General features: G+C 48.0%; 1 protein-coding gene across 2 annotated transcripts in view; it reads left to right on the top strand.

The window, feature by feature from the left end:
* The window catches only part of MAMLD1 (mastermind like domain containing 1), an 85,230-nt gene extending 66,755 nt beyond the window's left edge, over positions 1–18,475 (top strand). For both annotated transcript variants that reach the window (XM_069811142.1, XM_069811141.1), the window contains 3 exons: positions 14,225–14,371; positions 15,865–15,946; positions 16,239–18,475. In XM_069811142.1, the coding sequence (XP_069667243.1) occupies positions 14,225–14,371; positions 15,865–15,946; positions 16,239–17,257 (1,248 nt within the window). In that variant the 3' untranslated portion in view covers positions 17,258–18,475. The remainder of the gene's footprint in view (positions 1–14,224; positions 14,372–15,864; positions 15,947–16,238) is intronic.
* Positions 18,476–24,112: the final 5,637 nt, after the last annotated feature.

Raw genomic sequence — 24,112 nt, 5'->3', positions numbered from 1 at the left:
AACTCTAGGCCAAATCCAGGATGTGTCCTATCCGTGCGCCCCTTGGTCAGAAAGGATTTGCTGATGGGGAAGGGTGGGATTGCAGCCCTGCAGTACCCTCTCCCCAGAGCACCCCTGCTTTATGCCGGGTTTGTGGCCAGAGGCAGGAGGAGGGGTGCTGGGGGGTGAGGCTGAGCACAGAAATTGGGGTTCACGGGTTGGGACCAACCCCTCTGAAGCTCTTGGCTGAAGTATCTTAGGACGGGGCCTCTATTTAATGTTCCTCCTTATGCCAGTCTCCGCTGCCAAAGGAGGGGTGGTCTGGCTGGGGCCATCCATGCTTCTGCTGTCCCATATTAGTCCCTTTAATTATGGCTAACGTTAATAACAAGTTCCAGGGTATAAATAACTGCAGTTAAAACAAAATGCCTAACGATTTACCATTTGACACCTACGCAGTCTGCCGGAACTGTGGCTGTGCAAGGATTTTTTTTCTCCTGCCCTGAATATTTTATAATTGTTTTACAAAGAGCACATGGATTCTCCAGTCATTAAGAAATGCCAACCAAGGTACATTGTGGCACCGGGGAGCAGAGAACAAATAGCTACACCTGTGCCGAGGCCGTAGAGGGCTCTCCTTTCGGACCTGCAGCCATGGTTCGTTTGACTACTTCTGTATATTGACCTTTGTTTTTAAGAAAAACACAAACAATCGGGATTGCTTTATTGTAGGACCCATTAACTCCTTCAGAGACTTTGTGGTGTCTGTCGATAAGAGCAGCACACGTGCGGCCATGTACTGCAGTCTGTGAAACACCTCTGCCGCTCTACTACATTTCGGAGTTTGCAGGCAGATGCTGCACGTCCCTTACTTTGTGCGTTTGGAAGACCCGGTCTATATGTAAAAATACATGGGAATAGGCCTAGGGGCTCGAATCACATTGGCTAAGGAGATAGGGGCCGTGGGGAGAGGGGAATTCACCTCTGCTTTCAGTGGGGAGGCATGGAGCGCCGTCTCATTTCCGAGACTGGCAGTGATGTGTTTGATGTGGAGCCTGCGAATGGAGTTGCTTAAATATAGAAGTGTGCCGAAAAATGTAAAAATAAAAGGACTGCTATTTTAAGACTCTCGAATCAGGGATTATAAATAGCCCAACTGGTGCGTTACTCCTGGCTGGGTGTGTCGGTCCTAAAACATCACCACAACTGTCGCTTCCCTTTGAAGCAGCTTGTCGGCTAATGACCGCGGCGGTGGAGCCTCCTCTGCCTTTCCATGTTCTCTCGATAAGCACAGGTCAACGATAAGATGCTCTCCAGGCTGACGCGTCCATCGCACAAGCCCTCGCGTTGCTGGCTGGGGGCCGCGAGCACGCGCAAATGGAAAGGTGGGTGCACGCTGATGGGGAGGGAGCGCTGCGGAGCTGGGATTCACTGGTGGGAGGTAGCAGCGTTAGCAAGGTGAAGCGGAGCTCGCTCTGCTGAGCGCAAGCTGTGGAGCCGGGGCTGCTGAACCCCGGACAAAAGGCAAAATAGCTGCGTTAAGCGCTGGTTTGGGACTTGGGAGATGTGGGTTTAGCGCTCTTCGTTGTCAGCCTTCTTCTGTGACTGGTTGGGATTCATCTTCCTGCTCCCATCGTTTAGGCTCCTCCTGTGCCCGGTGGAGGAAAAGGTGTTTAAAGGGTAATTTCACCTCACCCTAATGCGCACCTCCGAGATGCGATGGGTGGTCTGCGGTGAGGGGAGCCTGGACAACACGCTTAGGCTTGGCCCTTGTCTGCTGGAGGTACCTTTATTCTCCATCTTTGGAAGCAGCGGCAGCTGTGGTGATCCAATATACAAAAGTCTGTGAAGTTGAAAGTCATATAGGTGCCTTAAATAGCCAACTTCTGCCTCAGAAAGCATTTTCATTTCTGTCTGTTTTTCCAGTGCGGTGGCTGGAAAGAAGTACCTTTGATGGGTTTTTACTGCCTCAGTACCGCGGGTGAGCGGCTGGGGGACAGGCTCTTCTCTGGCGGCTGTTTCCAAGAGGAATTCTGGCCGACTCCTGCACCTAGTAATGATATGTTTGTTCACAATATATGGAGCCAGGAGACATCTCTGGTGATAGGGATCTGGAGACTAGTAAACAAAAGAAGGCAAGGTTGGAACTGAAACTCTAAGAAGGCTTGTTTGGGTCTAAAGAAAACAACTGTAAAACCAAATCATGACGGTGTTCAAAAAGGTCTGCAGTGGTGTGTCTCAGGACAAGGTGCAAATCTATCCGTCAAGCCCCTGCGCTAGTAGGATGCCGAAATCTGGGTTATTCTTACAGGGAGCTCTAAGCAGCCTGTACCCAGAAGGTGGAGAAAAGGGAGCTTGTTGGCTGCTCCTTCTTTTCATAATAGATAGAAATGGGCCAGGAATCTCTCCTGGTGTCGCTGAGTCTTCCCCAGAAAGGGGGAGCTTATTTCTTGTTCTCTCAGTGGAGGAAACCTTGCAAATAGGCTGTGTCTAGCATCTCTAAAAGAAGTGAAACAGCCTGATGAAGGTCTGAAGGTTTCCAAGAGTTCATGCTGAATCCTTCCTCTGTAGCCTGCTTGTAACGCAGCGGAGCCGTGTCCTGATGTGATGCTCCCCTAGCACAGAGCAAGCCACTTGTATTTTATGGTGATAGAGAAGATGATTTCCATCAAGAAACTAATGGGGACAACAGCAGCGACAAATAAAGATCTTACGGGTTCAAACCCGATAAGCTGACAGCTCCGTCTTCACACCTGGATGTCTTGAACTAACCACCTAGAAACAGCATTTTGGTAATCTGCTGACTGCAGCGGGCACTCCCTGACTATCAGGTAGCCTCTAGGGGACGCGGATATGAAAAGTTACCGTAAGTGCAGGTCAAAAATTAAAGCCTTTGTCTGAAAGTGAAGTTGTTACTTTGGTCTGAAAACGGGGACTTCTCGCATTGCTCGCTGTGGTCAGAGTTGCTCCTGGAGGGCAACAGAAGGACTGATTTAATGCTCCATGTCTTTTTTTCTTTTACGCTGAACTCTTAATTATGCCTGCATTTCACTGCAGATTAGCAGGGAGCGTGGTGCAGAGCCCGAGACCCTTGGGGTGCAGTGAGTGCCCAGATCTCCTCTGCCCTGGCCCTGGGGTGTGTGTACGGACGAGATCTGTGGCTCTGCGAGTATGCACGCACACACGCACGCTGTTACGGTATGAAGAAGCTCAGTTTGCTTTTTATTCCTCCCCCCCTTCTTCTTTTCTATAATCATTGCAAAACAGGAACAAATGAGTGTGTCACTTTAAACCATGAAACCACTTAGTCCGTAAAGACAGATTTGGCGTCTTTGTGCTGGCAGTGACAGGCCAGCGCGGAGCTCCATAGTGATCCCACTGTTCTCCCTCTGCCCCGCACCCCGCCGCCGCTCCCCACCCCCTCCGAGATTTGCTCCGTGTTTGCCTGCCTCTGTTTTTGTGGTTGGTAACCAGCAAAAGAATGGAATGGATTTAATGATTTGTTGGCTGCGGTGCCGGCATGATTAAGTCAATAAAGCTGCAAGCTGAAAACAGTGTAGTTACAGTATATGACTTTAACCTTGTTAATGCATGTTTATGTCCTCCTGCCCACTGTATAGCTGTACGTTGCATAAAGAAGATCTGACCAATCTTTAACCCATTAAATAATTCATAAAGTGAGAGCAGACATCAGCTACTTGCGGAGCGGATCAGTAACCATGGGGTCAGCAATAACTTTGGCTCCCTGGACCATATCCAGCATGTTTAAACTCTGGTGATGTCACCAGGCAAGCTTCTAACCTTAATCATTTGGATGGGAACAAAGGGAAGTTAACTGTTGACATGCGGTGTCTCCCCGGAAGAAACGCTTGCGAGTGCTCCGCCACATCTCTGCCTCGCGGGGAACGTGGCCTAGCTCCAGCCTCCTCGCTTCTTTTGTACGCTTCCCTCCTTCCTTACGGCAAACGTGTGGCCAGCCAAATGTTCAAAGGCACGTGTTTCCTAGACTCCTATTATCTTAAGTGACAGAGGCACCAGAATCCCACAGAATTTCAGGGGACTGTTGGCTGGCTTGAGAAGATGGTATTTGGAGGTACTTGGATGGTTTTTTCATCGGGGATGAATTTTGAATGAAAAGCATCTCCTGCCGTGTAAATGACAGAGAAGGATATACAGTGGGGATGGAAGGGGGCAGAAGCCAGGGATGCGGGAGAGGCTGTGGAGTGAAGCAGGACTTCTCACCGCAGTAGAAGCTCTCACAATAAAATATCAAGTGGGTCTTGCAGGAGAATCCTAGGATTCTCACTCAGAACTACCTCAGCCAGGCTCTTCTCTTCGCACCAGCCAGACCATGGGGCTGACTTCTCCTAGCACACAGCCCTCTTGATACAGCTCCCAGCTGGGCACCGAGGGATTCTCCAGGTACCGCGATGTCCGTAGTTGTTGCAGCGGCTTCTTTTGCTGGCACTTGAGGGGCGAGTCATGGGATCACAGGGCCTGTGGCCAGGACATGCTGCGCTCCGCTGGTCCGTGCAGCCAGGTTAGTGGCCCTAGGGGACCATTATAATTTGGTGTGGTTTAGTGCTGTTCTGAGATGCAACCAGCTGTGGCTGGACCCGGAGGAGAGATGCAGAGAGGAGGACACAACAAAATCTCGTATGCAGGGTGAAGCACAAAAAGCCCTTCCACCTCTCGCCGGTGAGCGGCACGGAGCGCAGTTCTGCAGCAGGTCTTTGGGGTCGTAACCCGCGGGCACGGGAGAGGCATCGTTCCAGGAGGCTGAAGATGTAACCCCCACGCTGCCCCGGGAACTGACCCTCATCCTCCTATTCAGGGAGTAACTTTTAATTCCTTTTGGGGGGAAGCTGAGATGGAGGGAAAAATGAAGCGAGTTGTCCATAGTCATGTGAAGAAACTACGTACGTGTGATGGAACGGGAAACTGAACCTGGTTGTGTAAGCCCGAGTCCATACAGCTGGCTTTTATCCTGTGACTCAGTCACAAAACAAACTCACCGTTCAAGATCATCTCCTTTAGAGGTGGCTCGGGAGTTCACCTATAATGATCCCATTTTCTACGTCTCCTTCTGACAAATTGCTTGCTCACAGCCTCATGGGCTAACCTTCCGCTGCGTGTCCAAAGGGACACCTGCTTGTGCAAGTACAGTCATCGGAGGCTCTTGTGCCCATCTGCACAGCACGTATCCCGGTGTGTTTGCAAACAGATCTCTATGATGTGCACGCCTTCATGTCTAGCACTATTGGGGCTATTAAAGGCACCCAGGTAAAAAGTCTCACACGGTTATTTGTCAGCCAGATGGCTGTGTACAGCAGAGCATATCTCAGAATCCACTGCATCAGCCCAGTAGTGAATTTTCCAGGTGCCAAAAGATACGCACCTTGAGTTGGAGATTAGAACCGGGACCTTCAGTCTGCTGTTGCCAGCATCTGCAGCCAGAGACTGGGAAGGAGACTGACCCCCAGAGCTAGCGCTGATTATTCTCAATCGCTAAGTTATTCCCTGTTGCTTTAGAGGTGTGCTAATGAAGACTCTCAAATTAATTTACCCTGCTTTTTTGTTGTTGATTTGGTTTTGCCATAATCCAGAGCAGCAGTCTCTGCTTCAGAGAAGATGCTCCAGAATTTATGGCAAGTCAAATGTGATCCAAGTAGAAATTCCATGTTCCTTTTTCTTTGTTTTTAGCTTGGAACATTGTGTGATGTGCCTGAAAATCTTTCCTTACCGGTCTATTGATTTCAATGAATGAACCCACATACACCTAGTGATGTTTTATTATCACTCACCCACCATAGGGTGTATAGCAGCTGGTAATTTTTGTGCATTGACTGCATTTTTTTTCTGCTTGATGGAAAACAGAGTCGCTCCAAGCGTATGCTAATGCTGAATGGGGGGGTCCCAACTTCTGACCCATAGCTAATATCCTGCAAGTCACATGAAGCTACCAAGGATTCTTGAGCTGGAGTTCGAAATGCCTATGTTATCAGCAAATAAACACCATTAATTGCTTCTAATATGTTATGCAGTGGTTAAATGACAAGATCCTTATTAATATGCGTGTATATCAGCCTTTTCAGTGTGTGTGAGGGGGAGTATGAAGTGGTAAAATTATTTAAAATTAGCGGGGAATATTTACAGGAAGGCATAAAGAACTGTCAGTTGAGGAAAGCAGCATTTTATGTTCTTGTCCCGGATGACCTTGCTCCAAGGACAAATCAGAGCTTGATGAAATGAAGCTGCAGATGGCTAGTGATCTCAACTCTGTAATAATGAAATGACACAAGAAAAAAATGAGACATCTACAGTTTGTAAATACAATCTGAATGGAAGGGGAGAAAAGGAATTTTTAAGGGGAGATTGAGTTGACTTGGTTACAGCAGTTCAGCTTCGGGTGTTTTAATAATAATTTCCATTTAAAAAAATAATGGAATCGCTCCTTATTCCCTATACTCAAGGTCACCTTAATACATTTTTCTTTTTAACATGTCAATATCTTGGTTTTAAAAATTTGATCATGAGGAATACCTAGCTACAGCCTACTTTGTATCCATTATTTTAGCATATTATTTATCACTATGTTTTTTGTAAGTCGCGGTGGTGATTTTTGGCACCTGATTGGGTGGACGATTTGATACAACCATTTTAGGTGTTTGAATAGTTTCGTCTGTTAGGAAAGAGTAAGCTTGTGAGAGGTTTAATACTGAAAAAGTGATGCGATAGTTGGTGCCAGAGCGTGCTTTGTTTGTGCACTTAGATGAGAAATGAGGGGTATATACTGTTGGGTTTTGCATGTGGGCAGGTTTTCATGCAAAGGGCTTCTCAGAAGCAGTTAGGCAGCCAACTGCTATTGAAAGTTAACAAGACTTGGGCATCTGCCTCTGCAAACGGAACCTTTGCATGAAAAGGAAAAAGAAATTCATGGAAACATTAAGTTAGAGAAATAAAGGGATTCACAAATCTCTGTGATCCAGACCGCCTCACTGCAGTTCGCAGAGCTTTTCAGAAATGGGCAGGTAGAGAACCAATTTCTCCCATTAGCTCAAGATTTCCTGACTTCCACTTTGTTAGAGTGAAATCCTCACTTTTTTTTTTATCAGATCTTTTCTGCTCTCCCTAATACATAAATTCACCAGCCAGTCATTGCATTTCTCTGTAGCAGCTTCTGCCGGGTGTTGAGCTAACCCAGCTCCTTTTGAATCTCATCGACACCTCTGAGAGCATGCCTTGACATAACACAAGGATTACTTGAGTCAAACCACTTTATAGATAGGAGATGTTGTAGTTTGTCATCACAGCTAGCGCAACCTTGTAGAGACAGGCAGAAGGACTACCAGCCGAAATTGGGTGAGATAAATACAGTTTCAGATTATCTCATTGAATTTATAGGCAAGCTGCCCTCCATGGGAACGAGAGCGTGGTGTCAAGGGTTGGAGAATCATGATAGCTGTACAAGCCAAATATAAATATTTTGTTCTTTGCAGAGAATTCAATTTTGGATCTTGACTTTATGTTATATAGACAGGTACAAAACACCCCTCTCTGCATCTGTGGGTGTATACACATAAAACCAGTAACAGATACAGTTTCTGTTCAAGTATGGTGGTACAAAGGCTGGTGGGGATGAGTCCAGCCCCAGAGCGTTGCTCTCGGGTGGAAGAAAAGTGTGTGAACACTGCAGGTACCCGGGTGCCATTTCCATCAGGGGTCTGCCAGAGCCTCTGTGGGTCTGTAGTCCTCCTGAAGGGTTTGCTTTTCACTCGGGGTGGTGGAGCAAAGCTGTTCTCTGGGCTGCCTTCACCTGTGGCCTGGGAGTTCGTCTGGACCAAAGGATCTGTTTGCAGGGGAGCTGCTGGAGTCTTGATCATGCCTCCTTACAAGCACTGCAGTCCCTGGGAGGTTGTGTGTGTCTATGATACACCAACTCTCCCATCCGTGTTGTGCCTCGGGCTCTTGGCTGCTCCCAAAGCCATTTCCCATGTTCTTTCTAACAACATGGTGCTGGTAACAGCATCACAGCTTGATTTCAACTTGCCTGCTAAAGGATGCATTTCCATCTAAGGGAAAAATCGCTGCTGCAATAATTCAGTCTGGATTTTGTGTCTTTCTGTTGCTCTGATTGCTGCTGCTCTTCAACAGCATGTTTTGATGGATGAAAACAGCTCTGAAAACAGTGGTAGAGTCTTTGCACAAAAGCTTTAACTAATTTGATTAATTTTTTTAAGAGGGGAAGTGGACTCAGTTTTCATCTTATTAAAATTCTGGGTGCATTTTTAAAAGCACTTTGGATACTTTGATAGGATTTTGTTTTGTTTTGAACAGCATGTAGTATAAGAGCAGCTATAGGGAAATTAGTGTTTCATCTGCTTTGCTTGAAGGGAGGAGACCCTTATACAATTGCTAGCCAGGTGTGGTGATCTTGTCATTGCTCCTAGCAAAGAAGGAGGACTACCTTTGAAGGAAGCTGTGCATGCTCGTGCCATATGAAAAGAAAGAAAAGCTTGAAAGAACTTTTTTTTTAAACAAAACCGTATACCCATGGATCACTTACAGTCTTCAAACAAAGCCTTTTCCTGACTGACAGCCCCCAAGATAAGCTTAGAAACCTGAGTCTGGTAGTATTTCACATGCTTGTATATCAAGTAAATGGGTGAAAGATGGGTAAAAAAAGATCCACCGAGCTGCACAGTTTGTTTTATCAATGTTCATACATTGTGTTAAAACAAACACGCAAACAAACAAAAAGCTTTGGAGCATTTCTGAACTGAAAGGCTGTTTTATCTTGAAGAGCATCTCTGAATTGTGAGCAGAATAGAGGAGAGAAAAAAGACAGAAAACTTCCAAAGAGCAAATGGAGAGTTTTGATAAAGGCAAGAAGCAGAGGCAAGAAGCATACGTAACCCCTGACTTCTGCCTGAAGCAAATGATCACGGCATCTCACAGACATCCCACTCTTGAGTGGGCTGACACGATCGTTCTGCCAAACCATGACCCTGGATTTTGTTTGCTTTGTTTGTATGTATTGGCCAAACAGATTCACCATCTTAGTATCTACGTGGATTAACAGCTGCGGAGGCAACGATCCTCCTTTGTAAAGGTGGCATCAATGTTTTCTATGGGGCCGCACAAGGTTACTAGACACTGGGAGTCTATGTGTGGCTTCTCTGTGGGATCTAAACATGCCATGAAATTCTATGGGTGAGGCAGCTTCAATACTATTAGTGTCTTAATTGCTTAATTTGTAGTATTGGTAGAGTCGTCGTGCCTGGGAGTCTTAGTCCCGGACTTCAGAGCGTGAAGTGCTGCCCGGGCATGCGAGCCCCCCGAGGAGAAGCAGCACACCTCCAGGACAGGAGACGATGCACCGGCGGGCAGCACAGGGAAACGCAGGGGCCTTAGTTTGAAACTAGTATTTGCATTTCCTCAGCAGAGTACAGCACTCCCCATACGTAACAGATGTTCTTAAAATACAGAACAGAACTCGGTTAATGAAACTTCACCCCACCCCTAGAGAATAGCTGTCCCTGCTGTGAATACGGATCCACCCAGAGTCCCGGCCGAGCAGCCAGCGCCTCGGAGCGATCAGTAGCACGGGCTCCTGTCAAGTCCTGTAGCCGTGCTGGGTTTTTTTTTTTTACTGTGTGGTGTCTCAGTAAATACTTCAAGAGAAGTTATCTTTGGTTACAAAAAAAAAAAAAAACTGGCGGAAAAAGCAGTTTGTCCCTTTCTCATATTTACAGCAAACATCTACCCTGAGCAACCCATTTCCTTTGGTCTTTCCCTTTTACGCTGGGGTGCTGTGGCTCATTTCAACAACCCTTGTGTTTTAAGCTCTGTAATTACTGGATTCGGCTGGGTGCCCCATTGAAAGTGGAGGGAATATTTCTCAAATCAGCAGTGTCTTTTGAAAAGGAGTAAACTTTTAAAGTGCAGGTACTATATGCATTTTTAATGAGATGCTTCTGTTCTTCCACTGCTGCTAACGCTTTCAGTTAGGAAGTGAAGTTCTTCCCCGACTCTGCAAATATCTACCGAAATTTGCAAAGCTGCCTGTCTCTCTCTCAGTAACCTTGCTGTGACCTGGTTATCTGTTAGAACCACAAAGAATTCAGCCTCTAATTAGTCCATCTGTTAACTATTGAAATTCATGGCTTAGTTTTATTGTCTGGGTCTGTAACATAATGCTGAATGGTCTCACCTGGCAGCTTATTTCTTATAAAGCAAATGTGCCTTTCCAAGAGCCATTTTGGTGCAGATAACTGTCTTTTCAGCATTGGACAAATGACTCTGTCTAGCAGCCTGCAGTCCCCTTCATGCCCTCACTGAAATAAATTGTACATCTCCAATAGCTCTGGGCTTAAGTCAATACAATTTAACATGTACATTTCTTTGTTATATTCTTTGGAGTTACACCGTAAGAGCAGATGGGAAAGTCTAATAATGATAAATGAGTTTAGTGTTTTCACATAGTCCTAAAAAACAATGAATGCTCTTTATTAAAGATTAGAGGGATTTTTACATATTTGCCAAAGAGCGATTAAAGCTCTAGCTCAGATCCTCAGAAAGTCTTGCTTTTAAATTCTTTTTGGACTGTTTGTTAATGAGGATTCAGAGGAATTAGGGGCCATAAATTTCTTCATTCTCGCTTAAGTGAAGCCACAAAGTGATTACTGGATATGTAACTAAGTGCCGAGGACTGGAGTTTATCAACCGCGTTCACACAGAACAATTAATCTCCGTGCTTATTTACTTCAGTTGTACATCTTGTACGTAATCAGATGATGGGGCTGGGCAGGTCGAGCTCATCAGTGGATTTTTAGAAGGATGTAGATTCATAAATATGCGTGGTAGGTCTCAGTGGGACTGTTCGCACACTTTGCATTAAGTGTGAGCCCGAATGTTTTGTTGGACCAGACCCACGCTCACTACAATTGGACACAGTAATCTGCAGATGCATTTGCCCAGCCTGAACAGCCTGCCATTGTGCACCGGCTGGGCGGCTGGGAGGAACTGGTTTCACTGGGCCGTGCAACGGCTTTTACAATTACCGTCAGTGGCGGAATACTGACACAAACAGTATACATTCCTGCAAACCTGGAACCAGATTCTTTTCTCCTTGCTCCCGAAACTAGTGCACGAGGTACTAAGTCAAAACCGTGAAGTTAGCCCCAGTGCCTTTTTGAACAGAAATTGCCACATTGGAAAGCCCAGGGAGTGCTGCAGGAGCTCCGGACCTGCTGTGCGCCAGTTTGCCTAGCAACAGAAACACATGCTCTCAAACACATGCTCTCCAATTCCAGGTCTGTGTGAGGTGCCGTTTGGTTAGGGATTCTGCCCATTTGATGCTTTAGTATGAGGTTTTGGAGGGAAAAATGGAAAAAAACCTGATACCTACAGGCAAACACGTTTTTTTTAAAGTTGAAGAATACAAATCCCCTGTAGCCATCTCTACGCTCCAGTGTAGCTTACGGCTGGCTCAGCCGCACGCCCCTCTGGGTGTGAACACCAGCTTCCATCGTTCCCGACTTTGACAATAGAATCCTCCTCTCTTCGCTGTCTTCCTGGATTTTAAAATGGGATAGTCCAAACTATAGACAAGTTAAGATTATGGCTTGTTTGGCTTGGCCTTACTGTGGGAAGGAAAGTGATTTTTCTTGGGGAGTGATGAAAAGGAAAAATGTTTGAAGTTCATTAACCTTTGGTACAGATAGCAGTGTCCTTTAGACTACACCAGAGCTATTCTTAGTCATGACGTTTAAGTGGTTATTTTTTATTGTAAGGGAATACAGTAGTTCCCACTAGTGGTGAAGAGAGAGAACTTTTTCTTTTTTTTTTTTTTTTTTCTTTTTTGGCTTAACCTAAATGTGAACTGTAGAAGGCAAGATTTTGAATTCATTCTTTGTCCTCCCATCTATGCTGTTTTGTCCTAATTTCCCCAAAAGCAAAATTTATATCTATAGATTGTTTCTTTACTGGCTAATTAAGTGTTATCCAACGTTGCTGTGAAAAACTCAGCAACCCTTTCTGTGTATTTGCAAATGAACTTCGTTGATTGTCATTATTGCTATAGGGTGCCTGCAGAAAATCCCATATAATTAAGCTGTTGTACTGCTACTGCACAAGAGCAGCAATTAGTAATGTGATTTACACTTCTTTACCATTAATAATATGGAAAAATCAACATTATTTTCTTGATGATGTTTAGAAGAAATTAGAATGAGGTGGACATGATTAGGAAAAGAGACTTTAATGTTATGACTTGTTAATGCAATAGCCCTGAGCAAGACATCAGAATGATTGTCCTTGCACTAAACTCATTTGCTTCAGTAAGCACAGACCCTCTGCACGCAACAAGACAAGTTTGGAGGAAATTGGATAGATGGCAGGGATTTTGGTGGTATGAACATTTCAGTGTCTTTCATGTGCAGAGTACACAAACTGAATCCCTCCACTTTCAAATATTCCCCTAGAGGCAATCTGCATTATTGAAAGCTTAACTATGGCTGCAGAATCCCGTCTGACATGAAAGCAGAGTGCTAGCTTTACATGAACTTTCATATTTACATGTGTAGTAAATCATATTTACTTTTTTCCTCCCCTCCCTCTTTTTCTGTGGGAGAGAGGGAGTAAAATGGGTAGGAGGGAAGGGGGAGGAGGCGAGATGTCCGGCAGAATTGTAAGCGAAGCACCGGTAATAAAGTCTAGTCTTATGAGACTGCCCATGAATAGGAATGATAATGAGAGCAGTGATGAGCTGCAGGTTTGTGTCTTTTAGTAAATTATCTAGCAGGCATTTACATTTCATCAATTGTGCTTTTGCATAATAGACTAAAGTGCTACAACAAAAGGAGGCACCATAAAAATTAGTAATTTCAGTGACCTTCTTGGTAACCGCTCTTACAAAGAATATCCTGGAAGGAGTTGGGTGATTCCTCACGGAGAAGCTGCTGTGGAAAGGCGCCCCGGGCCTGAGAAGCCTGCCCGGTGACAAATGCCTCTCAAGGCTTTCTTCTGGCCACTCTGAAACATGGCTCGTATCCTGTTTTCTCCATCTGAGCATGCTTCTAATTGTCAGATGTCAAAAGGCAACAACCATTTTCTTCTTGCTTATCTCCTGATAACATTGATTCTCAAACAAAGGATGTGGGCTTCCATTCTGAAAACAAAGGAAGCATGGCCCAGCTAAGGATACTGGATATAATATACATACTTCTCCATGCCAATAATAACAAAACATCATAAGTAATATAGAAGCTGGATGTGAAAATGGAGAAGGGTACGGCTGTGCCTGGGTACGGCACTTACAGGATCACTTCCCTCCTTGTCCTCAGTGAGGCCTTGACTTCTTTCCTCGTTTTTCTGGATTTCCCTGACTACCTGCCAGCTCCTAAGATGTTTAAGCTTAAGTATTTTTTAATTTTTTTTTCCCTTCTGGGTTGTGTCTTCATGGTGTTCTTGTGAAATTTTTTTTCTCTTCTCCGCACAATGCTCTTTCTTTGGAGGCAAGTCCTCAGCTGGTGGAAGTCAACTCAGATCTTGCACTGGGGACTTACAGCCAGGCCAGTTTGCACCAGCCAGGAATCAAGCCCAGTGCATTACTGATTTGTGCCCGGCCATGACCTGACCCTACATTTTTGCATGTTCCCCTCTCCTTTCACAGTTAGCTCTCCTTGTTTGTCTGATCATGGAACCCACAAGAATCACTTCAAACACAGACCCACGTCTTCTCATCTTTCTGTGTCCCTGGTCTGATGGCACCTTTTCCCCTTTTCTGCCTTTAGTTTGCTGTTTTCTTCTACTGTAGGCTTCTCCTTTACTTTCAGCTGACAAATCCTATCCTGATGCAACTTTTCTTTCCTTATGTCTTTCAGTGTAACAGTTGGGGAACTGGTGGGAAATGTGATGCTTTACTCACATCCCTTCTGCCAGCCAGGCAGCCATGTGACTTCAGTAATGGTAGTGAATCAGTCCCGTAGCCTTGGGCTAGTCACAAAGAATTTTGGATTAACCTTTTGCTTCTCTCACTTCTTCTTGTGCTGATCCTCAAAAATCAGAGCAGTCCCCTGCCCCTCACTGTCCTCACCGTGACATGTGGGTCCCTGTGAATCCACAAGGTGTTTTGGCCTTGGGAGAGCCAAAGACTGGAGAGAGGGCATCGGCAGAGAGGATAAAGGCTTCTGTTGTTACCTCCCTGATGAGATTAATTTTCTTTTTTCATCTTTCTTGGCAGGATCAAAATCCTGGAATTGTTGCCAGACTTCAGGAGCCGGGCTCCATCCCAAGCGGAGGCTCCGTGCCGGCACCAGCCACGGTGAACGGGTACACGATGAGGAACCATTTACTGAAGCAGCAAATAATGAAACGACAGCTGATGCAGGTACGATGCCGAGTGCCTCTGTGGGTTGCTGTGCTGTCCACCTCACTGGGAGGGACAGGACTAACTGGTATGGGGAAATCACCAGTCAGCGAACGCTAAGGAGTGACCCTGGAATTGCTGGGTTGAGTCAGACCAGGGCTGTGGCGAGTCCAGGATGTCATGCCCAAGAGAGGCCAAGGCCAAGTGCTGCTCAGCCGGTCCAAGTGCAGATCTGCCCACTCGTATGCAAGGGAAGGATTCAGTCACCTCCATATCATTGCTGTCATCCTTGGTCAGCCGCAGAGTTGGGAGGGAGGATACAGAGAAGGGAGGCTTGGAGAGTGAGTCAGGCCCAGGGGAGATGTTCTTCATGCTTGCCTTTCTCTGTGGTTCCCTGGGGATTTACTAGAGCCGATGTTAGACTCCAGTTTGTCCTGGGCTTGGCTGGACTCTAGCAACAGAAGCCCCAGTACGAGGTTTGTAACATGCTGTGTGAAGGAGCAGGGATGGGGGAATCCCGCAGAGAAATTAGGCGAGGGAGCACTGAACCTGTGCCTCTGACTTTCTGAGCGTGCTGCTAGACTTGGGTCAAGGAGGCTCATTTCTTCGGATGGGAAATGAGATGAGAAGTAGCTCAGTAAAACCCTCAACAAAGCATTGTCCTGCTCATTGATCAAACTCCCTTTCAAACCCAACTCTGCCTCCTTGTCATCAGCTGGCTTCAAGCTTATCTGTGCTGCTCTAACCCAGCGGGAGCCAAGGCTCAGCTTCCGCCATCCACGGAGAGTTCCCCTGCCCACAGCAGGGCTGCGAGGGTGGTGGTGGGTTCTGGGGTTAATGGTGGGAGACGCAAATCGGGTCACTTGGAGAAAGCCAGCAATGCCTCGCTCGGAGAGCACCTCCTAAGGATCTCTGGCTTCCTGCAGTTTGCTGCTGTGTTCTGGTTAGAAGTGGCAACCGGCACAAAAGGGGATGGTACGCACAAGCAGAGCCGTCCTCCAGACAGGGTAGTGGCCACCAGCAGTCTCCTGCTTGTCAGCATGTCCCTGCAATGCTGCCACAGATTCTGTTCACTAATAGACTTTTGGGCACCTTTTGTCCCCGGATCTGGTACTTCAGAGAACGCGTCCACATAGTCAGCACGAGAGGTGCTGGGGAGACACCAGGATTCCTGCAGCCTTCGGCTGTGCTGCACTTCGCTCCTAAGCTGGTGAACACGCGGGTCTCCATGTTCGTCCAGCCCTCCCTGGGCCTTGGGCTGCCTGCACAGCGTCCGCTGAGGGCTGCGCTTCCTAATGCTGGGCTGGTGTCAGGACATCTTTGCAAGAAGGGGCGTGTGAGCAATTAAGATGCGGTCTGAAATGAACTCTCTGGGCTGAGTCTCATCAGAGGTGTGTGTGTGTGTGTGTACGGGAGAGGTTGTTAATGATGACAGTGGCTACACTTCAAGTGTCTGCTGCTATGCTTGCTTGACAGGAGACTGCAACTTGACTATTATGCTCCTTGTTTTCCAGGAAAAGCAGAGACAAAACATGCTGGGAGTAACATCTGAGCAGAGGAGTTTGTTTGCAGCTCAGCAGATAAATCAGTTTCAAGGTAAGGAGGGAAACGGTGTGCTATGAAAAGCCTCGAGGAGCCAGGGCCTGGGGTCTGATTAAATACAGGGTGCTTAACGATTCTCTGCCCTGAAATAAAAGCATTTCACATTTTATTGTGTATCATGAGATTCGCCCGTTTCCTTATCACTCCAGTAGTAGCTCTGTTACGACGAACACAGAGGAGAGGCCCGTGTAGTGAAAGAGAAAGATGGAGCAGCAGCCTTGCAGGGCTCTGCCATGTTTCCAGGGTGAACCCGCGCTCGCCAGCTAACGTGTCTCTTTGTACGCAGCCGTGCAGCAGCCCATTCCCGCTGACTGCAGCCAGGTGATGCCAGCTCCTCCGCCCAACCACCGCATGCTGCCGTCTAACCCAGCCATGCTCCAGAGCACCTTGGGCTCTGGCATGGCCCCAGCCACCGCCAGCCAGAGCAGCGGGACGATGGTGATGATTCCGCACAACCCCGGCAAGCAGCAGGGGATTTTTCCGCCTAATTCTGACTTTAACATCCCGCTGCGGCCGAGCCAGAACTCGCTGGGCATGAACTCGGGGTGCCAAACGGTACACAGCCACTCTGCCGTGCGGCCGGGAATGCCGATGGCAGGCTTCAGCTCTGGTTCCTTAGCAAATCACTCTGCGACTCAGCAACACTTGCGGCAGCCGAGCATGCCGAGAATCCCTAACGTCTACCCCAACTCATCTGCCCAGATGTGGACGCCGACCGCAGTGCCAAGAATGCCAAATCAAAGCCAAATGGATGCCGGCATGCAGCAGTTCTCCGGTAACGCTCTCTTCTCCAAACAGAACGTGCGACCAAGCGCACCGGGTCAGCAGTTCTCCCAGCAGGCTGTAGTGCCGCCTAATCAGATCGCTCCCGGCGTCCAGGTCAGACAGATGCAAAAACTGAGCATGGGACAGTCTGGCCAGGGCTTGAGCTCAATGAGTAATCAGAACTTGAGACACAGTTTAACCAGAGGACCGTTGCCAGCTATGAATGTTATGAAATCAATGCCACAAGGAGTGTCCGGTTTTAACCAGCTCAATCCTGCCTCGGGCCTTGGCCCGCCAAGCTACCCTGCCACGGGCCAGCCGCCCGACGCCTTCAACAGGATGAGCGCCGCTGCCGAGCTGCCGCAGTATGACTTTGTGTCCCAGCACGGCAACTCGATCATGCCCGCGAACTGCAGTGACACTGACTTCCTCGACTCCCTCATGAAGAACAGCGGCAGCAACGACGAAGAGTGGTTGAACAACCTGACAATGATAGACGACATTTTGGGACAGCACGCTCAAAGCTCCGGACATGTTTAGCTCGGGGAGAAGCCGTCTCGTTGTAAATAACGTAGGTATGGCTTTTGAACAGAACAGACGACCCGTGAAAGCCACCGCCTCTTTCAATACAGAATGAGTAGACTCGGCCAATTCTTTGCCTGCATCAAAGTTTAATATTGGCAGTTTTTCAGATGACTGTATATATTTGAATATTTTGTAAATTATGTTTTCCTAAACCTTAAATGTAGAAGTATTTATACTTCTTTGCTGGACTGTTTGTAAATAAATCTATAGCATAACTTTTGGTTTTATTATAGGGATTTCATTATACCTTGTTATAAATATGCAAATAATATTGTTAGTTTCAGTAATACTGTGTATTACAGCATAAAATACTTATGTTTTTGACATAACTTAACACATGAACTAGGGGTGTCTTTGCAGCCAGACTAAGCAGAAATCAAATGTGGCATCTGTTCTCCCGTACCGAGAGGAAAGGTTGAAAAGTTGCTTTAAAAAAAGATAGAATCCACGAAAGGAGCTGCCGATTCCCTCGTAGCTCAGTCTTGCAGCCCGATTCTGGTATGTAGGTCCCATCCAGGCTCCCAGTGCGTTCAGGGGTCTGACCGCAGAGATCCATTTGCAAGATCCCAGGCACGTTCTCAACTTGATACACTCCAGTAGGTCGAGTCGACACTGCCAACGCGCCGTCCGTTGTCCCGCAGTAAGTACGCGTGTCCTCGCGATGTTACAGCTGCTGACCGGTGTGTGTGCGCCCGTGTGTCGGGGCATCGCGGGCAGGCGAGGCGCTGCGCTGCCCAAACTGGGTTACACTGGAGAGGAGGTGCTGGGCAGACCCTGCCAAGCCTCCCTGGCGACCGTACCCTTCAGCGAAAAGGTAGCTCTGGTTTGCGCACCTCTGCCATGTATATTTGTAGTGTACAGGTGATTTGTTCCTGGTTTTAAGGCTTTTCATAATTTCTGTTTTAATGTGAGACTTTTTTCAGGGGAAAAGTCTATAAACATTAATAGTTAATTTTTGATGTTTTTCTGTCGGCTACTATTGTCCTATGTATATTTAAGAGTCTGTTTATAAAAGATTCACTGTACTGTAAACTTCTTAAAATGTTCATACTTTGTGTAATCATATTTTAATAGTCACGTCATACTTCACAATACATTTGTAATATAACGTCAGCTTCAAGCACAGAATGTTTTTTTCTTCATACCATAATAAACTGCCAGGGGAAAATTGCATATACTTTATGTGCTCATTTCTCAGCTACAATGTTTCATACCTGCAGATATTTGAATTAATTCGATTTGTCCAGGATGCTACAACGTCAATCTAATAACATGTACAAATGCATGTGTGCTGTCAGTAGAAGAAACGGGCTAGACAAAGAATTGAAGCAGGCTTTAATTTTATTTTAAGATGGGATTTCTTAGGTCCGCTCTCCTTTTCCAGTATAATTATAGGTGAGCATGAAATTAATCTCTGTTGGGTTTTTTTTTACGTAGCACCATGTTTATTGAAGTGACAGTTCTTGTTTCTAAATGCCTGTATCAGTTGGCCCATCAGAAAATAAAGCGTGAGGCGGTGAGGAGGGCCGGGGGGCTGCGGCACGGTCCCACCTTGCTCGTTCGGCGACGCCTGCGAGGGCGGCGGTGGGTACGGCGTCTCACGCCTTCGACACAGAAATCGTCTGATGGGAGAGCTCGTGCCTGCCCTGGGGGAGCCGAGGCTGGGAGGAGGGGTAGGAAGGAACAGGAAAGTTTTAGTAATCTTAAATAAATGCACAAATAGAACCTGTAGCTAAAATTGCCTCGTTTAAACACAGAGCCAGACGCCACCCCAGCTTCCTAGGGCTGGTGGAGAAGACGTGTCAGTGCTCTCCTTTGTCCTGGGCACACTGTGGGCAGGGCAAGCCTGAGGATATCTCCGGGGGGGGATCTCCCTTGAACTGGTCCATGCTGGAGGGAGGGCTTTGGCAAGGTCATCCCCACCCTGGAGCGGGCCCTTCTGGAAGCCCGTTCTCCGGAGATGGATGGCAGAAAACAGCTCCCGAAGTCAAAAGTGAGAGGGGCCAGTCAGGGTTTAAAGCAGTCGGGTACCAGCTCTGCTGCCGGCGCTCGGGTGGGCAGGAGACCTCTCCCAAGCACAACCACCCCGGGCCGTGGCGGAGATCCGTCTGGCTTCGTGATGCCAAAGGTAGGTCCTCGCGGTGCAGGAGGCTCCGAGGGGAATGACCCCTAACCGGCTTCATCTCGGGAATGGCACGTACTCGTGTGAAACCAGGGCGAGGAGGAAAGAAGCCAGTTTTTCCAGCAAAGGAAATCAGCCCCACCAAACAATTGCCCAAAACAGGCTGTAAAACGCGGCAAGTGTCTGAATGAGACAGACATGCCGACTCGCCTCCAGACAGCGGAGAGGGGGAGAAATGCCTGCGAGTACGTCTGTGGCGAGGACAAAGGTGAGTTTGTTTGGCTGTGAAAACTGGCACCGTTTCAGCAGCTTTTCTGTCGTGAGCTGTGTCCTGCCAGGGAGCAGCGCTGGCTGCGGCCGGGCCCTCGCTGCTTTATGGAGCAGCGGGTCTGACCACAGGTCTGGGAGCCAGCAGCGCCCGACCCCCTCCGGGTCAGCAGCACAGCAGTCACAGATGGCGGAGAAGGCTGCTGCCCACGCGCTCTTCTTTAGGACATTAATGAAAGTAACAAAAATGCCCTCTTTTCATTCTTTTTGTTTGTGTCAATGCACCTTACGGCTTTGCCGTTCTGCAGAATTTGGGTTACAAGCACTGGGGGGGGACGTCTTCAAAAGCCAACTGTTTCCCACAGAATTTATGGAAAACGGTTTATCTTGTACCTGCGTGGCGTACCCACTGGTTTTCACTCTGGTTTCTTTTTCTAGCTTTTGAGCTGGTAAAGCTTTTCACCCCTCCGTATCCCAGTTCCTCACGTCTCAAGAGGGAATGATGATCCTTCCTTGCCACAGAGGTGCTGTCAGGTGTCAGGACTGTATCAAGCTTGGAAGAAGAACAGGACGAAGCAGCAGTATTATCTTGCTGTCTCTGGTTGTAACTGCTGATTCTCAGACATGTCTTTTCGGGGGTTGGCACATAACCGCAACAGCCAGTGTTCGCTTGGGTTGTAGCCCGACAGCTGGGCTGCTGCCTCTCCCTTAGGCCAGCAGGCAGCCCGGACTGGGGCAGAAAGCGCGGGGATGTGCAGGGTGAAGGCGTGATGATCACGGGTTTCAGCAACTGGAGCACTGCAGGTCGGTGTCAGGCTGTAAGAGGTAATGCCTCGATCACAATAAATTGTCCGTTTTGTTCTGCAAAAAATACCTTTGTCTGTACTTTGCCCTCCCCTTGTCTTCTCTCCATTTGAAGTGTGAAAATGCCCAAAGTCTGATCCTACCTTCGCTTTCATGGTCCATATCACTAAGGCGCATAGCTAGCGAGGGCGTAAGACTAAACACGTCTGCACGGTTCTCCAGTTGCATTTACTGGACTAGCAGATCACACCACAAGGCGTACGTAGGCTTACGCCGCGAGCCACATTCTGCTGCTTTGCACGCAGCATAAACACAGAATAGGTCTCCTGAAGGCAGTGGCGTAGCACGGGATTTACACAAGCATAAATAAGAGCAGCATCTGGTGCTGTGGAAGTGCAAAATGAATTTGGATTTCTAAAATAGTTACAAGGAATGATGTGTCTGACAGCACTCGCTGTTGAAAGCTATCATTTATTTCCCAAACAAGTTACGTCACCAGACTGCCCTCATAATTATGGCCGTGAAAACAGAGGCAAGGCAGTAAGCTTTTTCCTCCTGGATTCTAAAATAACATCAAATGCCTATAAAGGCCAGAATTTCCAAAGACCTGAGCTCACTAAAAGCCCGTCTGTCTGAAAGGTTAGTAGCATAGGTAAGTCGGACTTATTACAGAAAAATTCTCTTTGTGGATTGTATTAATCTAAAGCAGCCCATTTTTGACAAAGGCAAAACAGAAAAACACACTCATTCCTATCAGAAAGCACACAGGGAGTGCCTAGGAATAGATGTCACGGGAGCCTGGATCAGGCAATTTCCCTGGGCAGCCTAGCCCTGACTTATGCAGAACCTGAGCTCTGCTGCTCGGTGGCTCTCCAGGATTGATTACATGTCTGTCTTAAGAAGCTTTCAACAAAGGAAGCTGCGCTGATGTTGAAGTGTAAGGTCAAGTTCTCCTCTTGTGTAGGATGTTGTAAATCAGGAGCTATTCCGCTGCCTGCAGCAGGGTAACCCCTGATTTACACCAGTCTGGGAGCAGAAGCGAGCACCTGGCGAGAGGCTGGCGCTTGCCTCGTGGTCCTGCTCTGATGGCCCCGCGCTGTGGGACAGGCACCGCAGATGTGCAGGGTGGTCCCGGGAGAGGACCCGCTCCGTGCTGGCACCCGGCCGCAGGGCAGGCAAGGACGAGGGAAGGCGTGAGGGCGAGCGGCCGGCCGCTGCGCCGGCTCTGCCGCTTCTCCTGCCGCGCGTCTGCGCTGAAGGGCAGGTGGCACGCGCTCCCGGGGGGACGCTTGGCCCTGGCACATCTGCCCAGCCATCTATTCAGGCTGAGCTCAGGTTTTGGTGCTTAATGCCAAATTAATGCCTGTTTCACCTTCTATTCCCTGCTGTATATCTAGCAAATTAAAAAAAAAAAGAGTCTGGAAGGGAGTGAGGTGTTTTAAATACCAATAAGGGTCTCTCCTGGGCAAGCTAAAACAGAAGTACCGGTTGGCAGCTGCAGGAGTTACTGAGAACTTAAGGCTCTGGCTGGTCAAGAGGCCTCCTGTGTACAATCCCGCATAAAACTGGGGAAAGGCGCCTTATTAAAGCAGCCAGGCTGAAACCAGTAGAGCTGTAGTTAATCACAGCCATTTTCTTTGCTCCCTCTCCGCTCACCTGATGGTTTTGTAGCACTGTGCAGAACAAATTTGCTGTTTTATACACGTCTTGATCCATTTCCCATTACGTGGCAGGTCTGGGACTTGGCTTTCGTCCTCGCTCTGCCCGAGGCAGCCATTTGCCTAACAAGGGCTCGCGCTGTCTGCGTCGGGCTGTGTGTGTTGGTGTCGGGCTGTGTGTGTTGGTGTCGGGCTGTGTGCGTTGGTGTCGGGCTGTTTGCGTCGGGCTGTGTGTGTTGGTGTCGGGCTGTGTGTGTTGGTGTCGGGCTGTTTGCGTCAGGCTGTGTGTGTTGGTGTCGGGCTGTGTGTGTTGGTGTCGGGCTGTTTGCGTCAGGCTGTGTGTGTTGGTGTCGGGCTGTGTGTGTTGGTGTCGGGCTGTTTGCGTCGGGCTGTGTGTGTTGGTGTCGGGCTGTGTGTGTTGGTGTCGGGCTGTGTGTGTTGGTGTCGAGCTGTTTGCGTCGGGCTGTGTGCCCTCTGTGTAGCCAAGCACACACGACCGTGCACATGGTGGGGACACGGAGCCCGGTTTCTTTGCTTTCCTGAGCTCAGGAAGTAGAGACGGTTAGATTTTTTTTTTCTTTTTCTCAAGGTTGGCGTGACAGTGGTCTGGGTTGCATCACGGCTATGTGTCAATTAAAACAACCCACAGCCACAGCAATGATTTGTCCCCACAGCCCAAAGGGCCCTTTGCTGCATGGCTGAACCCTGCTGCCAGTCTCACATGTCAGAGCCAGAAACCCGAGAGAAGCTCCTGGGTTTTGTGCATCGTGTTGTTTTTGTCCTTATCAAGGTTTATGATGCTGCCATTTAATGTCTGAGATCTAAACAATTTGGTTGAGAAGAAAAAACAAATGCCATTTTAAGCTCAAAGTCGGATTTGTATCAAAAAAGGACATTTTAATTGTTCTGATGTTGTCTTAATCCCTTTTCAAGGAGCAAAAGGACCCGAGCGCTGACCCTGCTTGGTTTCACGTCCCGGAGCTGTGCTGTGTTTGATGAACGGCTGGGACAGACAAGACCCGGGGCAGTGGCAGGAGGTGGTGAGACCAGCCTATTTTCACTCCCTGAGGGGAAACCAGCCCGAAGCTATAAAGTTGTGAAATCTCTTTTTTTTTCTTTGCTAATATAGAGCTGCGCTTGACTCCATCCAGCTGCAGAAACATGCTTTGTTTCAAGTTTACAGACTGCTCCTTGTCAGCCCTGCCGGCTTTGTATGGCAGCCGGGGAAACAGAATTACCTGGCAGACCGGGACCTGTGTTCCTTTCCTCTTCTCAGCCCATAAATTATTATTCTCTTTCACCTATTAGCTGGCTACACTATTTGCCTAAGCAGTTCCCATTAATCCCCTGTTTGAGCCTCACAATCTTTAATAAATACATATTTTCCTGTGACCTTTCAGGATAGTCGATGATGTCCATTAGCAGCAGGGGACCGTGAGGCACAAAAGGCTCAGGACTCGAATCCCAAAGATATTTAAGTGCCTAATGAGGCAGGCAGACACCAGTAGGATTTTTCAAGTGTAGTTAAGCAGGACCGGCAGCCACGTCTCGCAGCCAGTGGGATGTGTATTACTGTCGGTAGCTGTGCACCAGTTTGGACTTTGTTTTACAGATCTGGGAGGATAAGCTGGTTGTTTCTGTATGGCCTGTTGTGGGCAAAATGGGACTGTGAGTCAGGCCCCTGGGTGTCTTAATTTTCCAACCTCAAGAGCCAGTTGGCTCATTCTGGCCGGGGAGAGCATGCAGCCCGGCAGGTAGGCAGTGGAGGATGAGCCATCGATTTCACCCATCCTCCGTGCGAGCTCTTCGCTTTACTCAGCGCCTCGCTCCCGGCTCTGGGACGCAGCACACCTCGCCCTGCCAGAGGGCTTGGGCTCACGGTGAAAACGTGAGCGGTTCACTCTTCTTGGCCGGTATTCCTGCCGACAAACTCTTTGAAAGTGCCACCTGTGCATCTTG

Source organism: Haliaeetus albicilla, chromosome 23 (genome assembly GCF_947461875.1).
Source record: "Haliaeetus albicilla chromosome 23, bHalAlb1.1, whole genome shotgun sequence".
Classification (NCBI taxonomy): Eukaryota; Metazoa; Chordata; class Aves; order Accipitriformes; family Accipitridae; genus Haliaeetus; species Haliaeetus albicilla.
The sequence above is the reverse complement of the archived record's forward strand: the minus strand, read 5'-3'. Positions and strand labels throughout refer to the sequence as shown.